This window comes from Pteropus alecto, unplaced genomic scaffold (genome assembly GCF_000325575.1).
Source record: "Pteropus alecto unplaced genomic scaffold, ASM32557v1 scaffold17, whole genome shotgun sequence".
Classification (NCBI taxonomy): domain Eukaryota; kingdom Metazoa; phylum Chordata; class Mammalia; order Chiroptera; family Pteropodidae; genus Pteropus; species Pteropus alecto.
The window spans coordinates 643,530-655,011 of NW_006440645.1; the positions used below are offsets into that span (position 1 = coordinate 643,530).

Sequence of the window (11,482 nt, forward strand, 5' to 3'; positions counted from 1 at the left end):
GGGTCGTTACCCTAAACACGGATGTTAGAATACCTGAGGCATTTCCGCAGTTGGCTGTGCAACCCCAAGCATATTTCGAGGCACCGACAATGCACCGTGGCCTAGAGAGAACGGGAGCGGGCGGGAAGTGTGTGCTCTGACGGGGCAGGGCCCGTCACTGAGGCACGTGCCACCTGCAGGAGACTGCGTGAACAAAGAACAGCAAGAATGACGCTGAGCAAGGCTGAAGGCTCTGCCCACAGAAGACCAGAGTCGAACCTGTGAGACGCCCTGCGCTCTGTCTCCAGAGGTACAGACGAGATCTGTTCGTGTGTGCACGTCTGTTCCCACGTGTGATCGAGCTGGCCACCCATCCATCAACTCAGCTCCTCGAAGATCTACCCACCCACCCATCCACCCTGCATCCACCCACCCATCCATTCTCCATCCACCTACTCATTCATCTACCCTCCACCCATCCATCTTCCATCCATCCACCCTGCATCCACCCACCCATCCATCCGTCCTCCATCCATCCACCCATCCACCCACCCAGCCATCCATCCATCCATCTTCCATTCACCCATCCACCCACCCATCCTGAGTGGGGTTCCAGCCTTTTGGAAGAACAGCCACTTGCATTTAAGTCACTTTGTGAACTACAAAGTGTTCTCATTTAAAGCCGCCCTGTCCGGCCCGCACGTGGTTCGCTGAGGGTAGCGTTCCCATCTCACAGGTAAAGCAACCCACTCGGACGGGGAGGGCCGGGCTAGGCAGGTGGCCGGCGAAGACGGGAGCCCGGCGTGGAGACCCCAGACACAGTGCTGCCCTCGCAGCTGCTTTCCCGGGCACAGAGGGGACCCCACGAGCTGCACGCACACCCCATTTAGGCTCGATCACCAGGCTGTGACTGCTAACAAGATAAAGCCAACACGCGTGGCATGGGACCACCCAGCTCTACGAAGTAGTGGTAAAGAACTTACTTGTTTTTAAAGACAAACAAGATCTAAAAAGTTATTCTCAGAATCAAAGGGCCGTATCGACTCCTTCCAGGCTGACGACGAAGAACAAATCCCACGAGCGCTGCGTGCGGCACAGCGAGGCCAGCGGCGGGGGTGCGGCCGGGCTGCCGGGGACTGTCCCAGGCACGGCGAGGCCAGTGGCCCTTTCCGTTGGCCTCCTGCCGGCAGGCGCCCGGGCCGCACACGACGCCCACTGAGCGGGGCTGGCAGCTCAAGGCCTGTCCAGCCCGGGCTCCAGTCGGCCGCCTCCTTCTCCACAACGCGCCACTTCCCTGTCCACCCCGTGTCCCCACCCAGCGTTCTGCGCAAACGTGCGGTGGCGGCGGCTTGGATGAGGAAGGAGAGGACGGCGGCCCAGATGCGTGACCGCTGTGGACACGTGCCACGTCCCCGGCCTCCAACTGCAGCCGAGACCAGCAGCGCTGGCTCCTCCTGGCAGCGGGGAGGCCGGCCCACAGACTCCGGGGCGCGACGCGGTGCCCCCGCCCGCCCCCCAGGAGACCGAGGCGTCCCTGACATTAGAGAGCAGCCGCCCTGTGACGTGGGCTGCAGGGTGAAAGGCGCCACTCTCCACGGCGGCAGTGTGGGCGCCGTAACCTGCGAAGGAGCCGCTACTTACCGCACGCCCACATGTCCACTGGCTTCCCATAAGGGTCTTTGCGCAAAACCTCTGGAGACAGGTACCCGGGTGTGCCGGCGAAACCTACGGAGACACAAGAGGTGAGGCCAGGCGGGACCGGCCGGGGACCGGCAGGCTCGGGGAAAACGCTTCGTCTGTGCTCCTGTCCGAGGAGACGTTGGCCCGGCGGTGACGAGGCCCTCGGCGCCCTGGGGTGAGGCAGACCGGTCTCCAGTGGCATCAGCGCCGCCCGCTCCTGCCCACAGCCCAGGGAGCAGTCCGCGTGCCTGCCGGATGCGCGGCCGACCCATGGCGCCGCAGACCCCGTGAGCACCGCAGCCGCCTGCTCGGCCCCTCTTCCCGCACGTTCGTGGGCGTCAAAGCCCAGCCGCGGAGCGGGGAGCGCGCAGCAGGCAGACCGCGAAGGCGCCGAGGAGCAGCAGACGCAGGAAAGGCCGGAGCCACCGAGCAGGGCAGGGACGGCCCTCTGGCGGGAGGCGCCCTGGTCGCTGGAGGCGGCCGGTGCTGTTTGTGCAGACACCCCAACCTTCCACCGGGCCCGTGGGGCCCCGGCCCAAACCCGCCGTCCCTGGTCACACCTCCGTCCATCCCCTGTCGAAACGGGGCGTGAGCCCCGGTCCCGTCTCTCTCCCCGTCTTCTTTTCTAGGAAGGCCTGTGAGCGCGTGAAGATGAACGCACCAACGCCAAGTAAAGGTGAGTGCTCGCCTCCCGGCCGGTCAGCTCAGTCCACGGCCAGGCCCCGGAGGAGGAGGGAGAAAACGGGAGGGGTCAGGGCCTCGTGGGACACGACAGCTCCATGACATCCGCAAACCTCATCATGAGACACTCGCCCGTAAAGCGCAGGCCCGAAGTGCAGGCCGTGAGAGCAAGTTTAACCCAGATTTTCAGCAGATCCCTTTGAAAGTGGGGTGGCTCGTGGGGTTGGGGGGTGACGAGTGACGGAAGAACTCGCTAGGAGGTACAGGAGCTCGCTGTGTGCCGGTGACAGCCAGTGGGGGCCCATGGCGGCAGCGCACGCCGGGACCCCGAGCACGGCAGACAGGCCGGCGTGGCGGGGACGCTGGCCGAGGACCCAGGCACAGTTGGCGTCGTGTGAGACGGAGCCAGCGAGGGGCGCGGGAGTCACCGCAAGCTCAGGGCTGGAGTCTGCAGTGCACCATTTCTCCTGACTTCTGAGAACAGCAGTTTCCAAGTAAAACATTGACTTACAGAAGCCGGAAAAGAACGTCTCATTTGTAAGTTTCCTTTAAAGGCGGGAAAACTCTCTGAAAGGACGCAGGGTCGGGAAATCGCTGACGAAGCACAGTGCTGACCGGGCAAGCCCCGCCCCCCAGGGCAGTCACACGTATTCAGGACAAACACGTGCAGGGCAACAGGGGCAGCTCGTGGGTAACGTAAGGGCTTGTTCCTCCTCCCGGCAAGAGGGCCCTTCCACGAAGCAGGACCGTGGTGGCTCCCGTCTCCCCGGCAGAAACGCCTGCACGCAGCGTCACCCCCGCCCCCACGTGGCTGTCTCTCAGTGGAAGGCGTTCCGGCCGCCTTCACAGGAGTCGTGACAGGGACGTTGTTCTGGCCCATATTCAAATATCGTGGCCAGCGAGAGAGAAGAACGTGGGGAAAACAAACGTTTGGCCTTGAAAACGATCATTAAAAATCCAAACCCAAAAAGCACTTTCCATGATGCCTATACGGTTTTATCTTTCTTATTTGTAAAGACTTTTTACATTTAATAAATAAAACTACGTAGACACCTGGAGCTCTGGCACTTTCCCAGGTCCCCGAGACCCCCGAGCGAGCCACGCCCTTCAAGAGGACACAGGGCCCTCTCCTGCTCGCTGTGCGCTGCACTCAGCTGAACCCGACCCCTCGTCTGGCCTGCGGCTCTGCACGTGCCCAGTCCTCGGGGCTGCCTTTGTGTCCCGGCTCGCCAGGGGGCAGACCCTCCTTCACCCAGGAGGGAGGCGGGAGTGTCACTCATCGCTGACACTGTCCCCGAGGCAGCATGTCACACCTGCTGTCCCGTGTTGCACCCGTCACAGTGAGCCATCACTGATGGCCAGCGTCAGCGTCTCCAGGCCCAGGACCTGCTTCTAGTCTGTGCCTCTGCCCACCTTGGTGACAGGTCTGCTGCTTCCTGTTGGCCCCTGTCCCCTGCTGTGTGCTCTTTCTCTACGTCACGCACACTGTGACCCAGGACGCAAAGCTGTCTGTGAGGCGCAGGCTTATGCAGCTGACCTAGCTTCTGCCTTGCTCTGGTTGCTGTGAACAGTATCAATTTTCTGCTGTGTCAAAACGTGATGGACCCCGGGCCAGGTCTGGAGGTGTGAGGCTGCCCGGGCAGGCGAGAGAAAGGGAAGAGGCAGCACTGAACGGGAGAGGTGGGGGGTTGGGGGGAAGGGGGGGTCAGGGACCAGGGCTGCAGCCAGGCGCCCCGACACGGGGCAGGCAGGAGAATGTGAGGCCCTCGCCCGGGCCGCCAGCACGGGGACGGGGTGCGGGGACGGGGTGCAGGGACGCTGCCGGGCCATCCCCTCCGGGACCCAGCGGGGCACACGAGGAACCGGGCGGTGGGCTGGCAGCTCCGTGCACATCTTAGGAGTCGTGTGGGGGTGGGGACACAGAGACGCGTCTGCGCACAGACGAAGGAGGCCAGCGCCCTTCCAGCTCTTTCCGCTTCTGCTCGTTCAGAGGGAAAGCAATGGGAGTGCAGGCGTTCCAGGTTCTCGTCCTGTCTCAACATAGTGAAGCCAGAAGAGCAGATGGGCGGCCAGAGGCCCTGCTCTCGGATGCCATGTGGGGGACGGGGTGGGGGTGCTGGCAGTAGGCAGGGGCCTAAGTCGGGTATGACAGTCGTTCAGGCTACACCCTGCGGCAATCTGCAAATTGGAAATGCTAAGGTTTAAATTTCATTGGGGTTAATCTCTTCCTTAACTGTAAGGAAACAAATTTCAAAGTTATAAAAATTTTAGAGAGGAAAGTGGCACTCTGGAGGAAGAAGATAATCAAGATGGAAATATACATGTTTTATAGCATTTTTGAAACGTTAATTTCTGTTAATCACGAAGACACGCAAAACGTCGTGAGTGTTCCCTGCGGACCTGCTGTCTCCGTCACAGTTCTCAGCACCGCGATTTCCCCACGAACGGAACACGCACTGAGCACTGCGGCCGCCTTTGTCATTCTCAGCACTGGGTCCGTTTTCCTCTCATCTTTCACGAAAAAAGTCTACGCGTTATTGCTCTCCCGTGGACACTTTCTCCTAAATTATTTCTTGATTACATCCCCTCTGATGTCAGGAAAGCTACGTGCTTACAGAGGACCAGCAAGTTCAGACTGTCGAGCTGCGGGAACGAGCGCCTCCGCCTCCTCCGGGTTAGGAAGTGGGGGTGTGGGGGGCGTACTCACCAAACCAGGCCTGTTGGTCCCCTTGAACTTCTATGGCCAAGCCGAAATCTGCGAGTTTCACAGCCGCTCCCTTAGATTTGCTAGCTAAAAGCAAATTCTCAGGCTTTATTTAGAAAAAAAAAAAGACTCAAGTGAGAACAGATTTTTAAGTGAATTTTGAAACTAACATTTTATAAGATTAGGGCAAAAAAAAAAAAAAAGGGCATGCACTGTCCTGGCCCAGAGACTGTACTCAAGCCCCAGGGGAAACGCGGTGAGAAACGGTTAAAGGTGGTCAGGCGTGCAGGTCCAGCGGGCGCGTGAACGTGCAGGGTGCGGGGCGCGGGCCGTGGACACGCGAGCACGGGCGCCTCAGCGGGCGGCGGGGAGGACCCCGCAAAACGGCAGCAAGCGCTGGGCCACCTACAGACATTTGGCAAATGACACTGTGCAAATTAAGCTCTAGCCGACGCCGAGTTTGGACCCGAATGCAGTGATTTTGATCCCCCGATGTTTGCAAACAATTTCTGTGCAGATTTCGAGTCTTGCTCTGAATTATGCGTTAAATTTGCTGTCTTTAAGAATCTGTTTATTCTTAAAGGCAGAAAGAGTGGGCTCCTATTTGCCAAATGTTATAGTTAGCTTTTTTTTCTTTATAGGACAGTTTTTGAAAACATAATTTACATGTGTTCAGAGTGTGATTCAAAGCATTGCTTGCGTATTTATTTTTACCTCCTGAGATACTACGACAAAGATGCGTTTTTCTCTTCCTGGGTTCTGAGCACTACAAGGACCGTTAAGTCCGCCTTGGAGTGAGGCTGCTTACAGCCCACTGCTTCCCAGCCAGGCACTGAGACACACTGGCCCTGGACAAGTGCCAGGGCCAGCCCTGAATGTCCCCGGGCCGCCTCTGCATTTGGAGAGCTAGGAGGAGAGGAGGGCCAGGAAAAGGAGGCTGACGGATGAGCAGCGAGGCCTACCCCTCCCCCGGGGTCCAGAGACACACGCGGCAGAGCAGTTCAATGCCCCCCACCTTGGGGTGAGACTCAGCACAGTTAGGGGTGTGTCTCAGTATGGAAAAGCTGGGAAACAATGGCCTCTGCAAGAGCCAAAATAATTGTCTGAAAATCTTAAAATTCAGCCAATCAAGTCGGTTCTGCTTCTATGGTTACAAATAGCCAATCTCGTATTTTTTTCATGAAACTGGCTACTTTTTTTCCTCACTGAATTAGTTGATTCTTTTGGTTGTTTTGACATTGTATAAAAAGAGCCTAAACCAACATTTAATGGATTAATTAAGCCAGCCATGCAAATTAGCAGAAGACTTGTCTACAAGAAGCTTTAATCAAGCACCAGACTTCTTGAGGCCACTGCTGTCCACTGCCATCAGATTCATCGCTATCGGGACAATTGCAACCGCAGGAAACCTCCGTAATTTGGGGAGCGGGAGGATTCTGAATTATCTCAACACTAAGCACGTGATAATTTAATTTGGACATTGGGATGAAAATGTCTCAAGAATATGAAAGACCTCCGTGATGAAATAACGTTTAGCAAAACCCAACATTCAAATTACTTGGAACTCTGGCTGTCTGTCAACGTACTATCATATCTTGCCATGTTACGTTATTGATATTTGATATTTTATTTTCCCAACTAACCTAAAATTTATGGCCCGCCCCATTCATGCATTTTCTAATTTAATCAAGAAGTCATTTCCAGCGCGTAACTTATAGGATAAATAACTTGGAAAAACCTCATCAAACTGTAGGCAACAGTTCATTTCCTTGCAGCCTCCACACTGGAGAGCACTGAGCTGTCGGGGAGCACTCCGTGAGCGGTCTGCTCTGCCGCGCGGAGGCCAGCGCCGTCGGGGAGCGAGGCTGCTGAAAATCCTCCGCTTTCACTCTCCCCGCTGAGCCGAGCAGTTTCTGGGCAGAGCTGTGTGCCTTACGCCCGAAAGCAGCAGGAGCCCCCCAACTCAGACGGGCCGCTCAGGCCTCACCACGCACGGCCTGAGTGAGCCCGGGTGGGCACGCCTGGGGATGACCAGGCAGGCCTCCCCACGGGGCCTGGTGAGTCACGCAGGAAGTCACAGGCCCGTGTGCATCAGTGTCTCGCCCCAAGCGGGTGTCGACTGTTCAGCTGCAGTTAAGGGCGGGGGAGGGCAGGGCCACTTCGGCGTGCGTGGAGACCGAAACGGCAGCACCGGTATGGCTTCATGCGAAGGCTCCCCTCGGGCAGAGCTCCAGGCCACGGAGTGCCACCTAAAACATCTGACGGCTACGGCCGTCGCTGAAGGGTTATTTGCTTTAGGAAATGTTTCCTCTCAAGACTGCTTCTCACGGCTTCAATGAAACTTTAAAAAATATCACACAAATTTGACTTATATATAACTCTTCGGAATACGTCAGGTTGCGAAATCCCGTTATCATACGCTGCCACTGACACAGCCCCGCCTTCAACACAGATCGTGCTGTGGACGGTCGCAGCAGGCGGGGGAGCTGGTCCCGAGCCTCGGGCGGGGAGGCCGCCGTGGTCGTGCTTCAGAAGCTGAGCGCAGAGCCTCCCGTCTAACTGGCGGCCACGTCGTAAGAAGCATCGCCACTGTGCTCTCACTCGCTGCGGCCCCACTGTTCTGATCCGCTCGAGCGAATGAAAGGCGGGCTCAGAAACGCAGGTCTTCCAGAGCAGCGACGCTGGGCACGGGCCAGCTCCGCGGGGGCCCGGAGAGAGGGTGACACCCTGGGTGTGTCCTGGGCCTCGGCAGCCCAGAGGCTCTCGGAGCCAAGCGGCTGGACCCTGCACTGTGCGCACACCATGAGCGCAGCCTGCGTCTCCCAACAGCGAAAGGGAACGGCAGGACCCCCCGGGACGAGCGCGCATCGGGGGGAGCCGTGACCCTCCGAATAGCCTCGCCGAACGCTGGGTGTGAAGAACGTCCCGCTTGAGGAACCGCTGGGTTCCTGGACCGGGTGCAACTATGCGAATCTGTGTGTGGAGATTCTCTCTCAATTCCTGTGACGCAGCCACCTGCCAGGCTGGTTTTCAAGTTGACCCCACAGACACGCTCGCACCTAAGACGCAGGGCTCCCCATGACATCTGGCCTCAGGGTCAGCAACTGTCTGCGGCACGTCAGTGGGACCGAGCAGCAACGGTCGGCAGGTCCTGTCCCGTGTGTCCACGTGGACACACGGGCCGCTTCTCCACTGTGCTCTGAGACTCGTCTCAAAACTGCTTGCGTATCACGAAGTGCCAAGTCAAGGCGCCGGGGTCGCAATCAGGACCGTGGGAGGTCTGGGGGTAAAGCGAGTCCAAACGGGTGCAGCAGAGACACAGGGCCAGGCCCCCGGACGCCCCCCTGCCGAGGGCGGGTTGCTGACAGACGACAGCTCTGCCGGTCCAGAGGGTGGCCCACCCGCAGGGCCCCGCAGGAGTGAAAGCTCGCCAAGATATCTGCTGCCCACATTCAAACGAAGCACAGGACAAACACGAAAAAGACGGCGTTCTGAACCTCAGGAACGCGTACGAGGACTTCCAGGTCGGCAAGGCCTTTCCGGGGGGCTGGCTGGGCGGGCGTGGTGACAGGCGTCATTGCCGGCCACACCGCAGACCTAACTGCACGTGTGGCAGCTACACAGCAATGAAACGCAAACATCGTGGATGTTCACATGTAGCGAAAAATCATGTTTTACTTTTTTCTTTATGAGTACTACGAAAACAGCAAGTTATTACTTTTATTTTTCCATATCATTTGCTTCGTACAAACCCCTGAATATTACGGTTTAAGAAGTGAAACTGTCTTTTTAGGTTCTTTCTTCTGTGGAAGCCTCGGCATCTCGACGTGAAGCGACACCCCGTGGCTTTGGCGTGCTCTGTCGCTTTTCCTTTGCCAAAGAAGGCGTGAGCACAGCTCCCAGAGAGACACTAAGTGGAGTTCACACTCGTGCACACAGTAGATGTTCTTTTGTGCACGCAGCACAGATGGCTGTTCCACTCAGACGTGGAATGGTGCCTGAACTGTGTCCTTAGCATGCAGAGTCTCCAGCTGACGCACGTGCTGTCGGCCTGCGATCGAGAGTCCTGTCACCATGCGCACGTGAGCGAGCTCGCATCACTCCGCGTTCCATTCTGTCTTGATTTTTTACACTATCAGCACACACCATCAGGTAGACTGAAAAAAGGTGTGCACAGCGGGGCTGCACCAGTAACGCAGTGTTTCCCTGACACGCTAGGCACTGCGTCCCCGGCCCGAGGTTGGCAAGGGTTTACTGAATATGTGTCGGGCTCCCCCCAAAAATGACTTCCCTTCGTTGCTGGTCATAAATTTAATTTTATTCCTATGAAAAAGAGTCTTTAAAATCCCCCTATGTCTCTGGAATTATCACCTTTGTTAAAATATCTTCATCCGTCCGTCTGTCCATCTATCCCATACCCTCCCTCCCTCCATCCAAAAACACTGCTCTGCAGGAGGCTGGTCTAGGAGAGGCGGTGTTCTCACTGAGGTGATTCCCAGGTGCCGATCTGTTGCCGTAAGATCCAGCAGTGGGACTGGACCCTCCGGTTCTGATGGCTGCGTGACGTATTGAGTAACTCCTTCCGACATGCTCTGAACTGAAGACGTCTCGCCTCTTGGTGTGAAAGGCAGTTGTTGGAACAAGCCCAGCTCTGAAATTGTCTCCTCGGACTTCTTCCCAGAAACGGCTCTCCAGGCTCCCTGACGAGAACACGTGACTCTGCATTCCTGTTTCCCGTGACAGCGGGGCTGCCACTTGTCACTACGGCCTCTTTTCGGCCTATCACCTTCCTGGACGCGGTGCCTGCCTGAGGTCGCCCTTCCTGCCAAGAAGGGCAGCCCTGGTCGTCTTCCGCGTGTTTTTTCAATGACTTCGAGCCGGTGGCCGCGAGGGTCTGCTCACGACTCGCTGTGATTTATACCCGCGGCTCGCACGGGGCCTTTGTGGGGCTCGGACGGGTCCGGGGGGTGTTCGCTCTTCTCCTTCTGCACCTGCATTTCCCCTCGTCGGTTCCCGACCGCCTGACACGGCGTCCCAGGAGCCCGCCCTCGCAAACGCTCTACTTGTCGGCGTCCAGACTGCCTGCCTTGCTGTGGCCCAAGTCCACTGTGGCAAGTCGTTCTGCTCTGCTGTGCACCTCACGTTCTGAACACGTGGCCGAGGCCACTGACCCCCGAGCCCCTCCGCCGGAAGCCTTGACCTCGCACGCCGGCCCGCTGCCCAGACGCGCCGCCCCCTCCTCTCGCTGCATCTGGAACACGCCTTAGCCTCTTATTCGCACGGACACGCTCTGCACAGCTCTGGGGACGCGCAGGCGGGATCGGAAGCGTTTCCTGATTCACTAGACTCAGAACCACGTCCCAGATCATTCTTGGTGTTGCTGGCAGATTTATTTTCCCAACATTGTTTCACCTGTGATGGTTTTCAATTCACTGAACTAACTGAACTGAGAAGTAGCAGCAATTCGGCCTGTGACCCTGGACCCCACACCTGAGCACAAGGACGTCGTCCTAGCCGAGACGCCCCGAGCACGGCCTGCCACTCGAGGTGGCCATGTCTCCCCCTGAGCGGCACGGGGCCGTCCAGGCGCCTTCCGCGTGAAGCTGCTGTGAAGACTCACGTGACCGCTCAGCACAGGGGACGTGGCGGCTGCTGGACAAGGGGCCGCGGTCGCCGTCCCCACTGCAGCTGAGCAGTCGCGGGGCGGGCTGGTGGCGCTGTGCCGGGGGCACTCACCTTCAGGTCCCGGTGGACCACGGCTGTCTCATGGCAGTGCAGCACAGCCTCCAGGGTCTGCTGAATGCAATGACTGCACGCAAACACCAGGGGCAGCGTTAGTCCCGAGCGGCACCCGCGGCCGGGGACCGCGTGCCAGCCGGCAGGGCCCTGGGCCGCACGGATTGCTCCAGAAGAGTGACTACCACCTCGGGACAGTCGGGTCGTGCCAGGCGGGGGCCAGAGTGAGGCCACGTCTTCCACAAAATCCATCTGGAGGACACTTCCCCTACCCCAGGAGCTCCTGCCCTTGTCATGAGCACTTAGAGGAAATAAACGGGAGCATGAAAGTAACGTGCAGCCGCTGTGCTCCGCCGCCACCCCCGTGACAAAGCGGGTCCCCGCTGTCACCCATTTTTCTAGTGGCGTGCCAAAGCCGTCACATTGGCGCTAAGGCTCCATTAAGGTCATATTAGGACACCTAATGCATTTTTGGCACGCCGGTACCTTCCGGTGTTCTGATTTAGCTGGCAGTTATGACCTCTTGCCTGAAGGCTCGTCAGACTCAAAGGGAGCAATGCGCGGCCAGTGTCCTGCTGGCGACAGGCGGCCCCACACAGAAGTGCGGCTTCATCCACAGGCGACACACATCATAGGCCACCGGCCTCCGGGCAAAGGCTGGCGGTCTCGGGGAGGCGGCCCCCCGCCCCCGCCGGCTCCCCG

The 11,482-nt window shown here is 58.3% G+C and overlaps 1 protein-coding gene across 1 annotated transcript in view; it reads right to left on the reverse strand.

Moving 5' to 3' along the window:
• CAMK2D (calcium/calmodulin dependent protein kinase II delta) overlaps positions 1 to 11,482 on the reverse strand; it is a 137,601-nt gene that overhangs the window by 34,248 nt on the left and 91,871 nt on the right. The window contains exons 7-8 of the mRNA XM_025050918.1: positions 5,048 to 5,150; positions 1,621 to 1,704 (exon numbers count right to left, since the gene is read on the reverse strand). Coding sequence (XP_024906686.1) covers positions 1,621 to 1,704; positions 5,048 to 5,150 — 187 coding nt within the window. The remainder of the gene's footprint in view (positions 1 to 1,620; positions 1,705 to 5,047; positions 5,151 to 11,482) is intronic.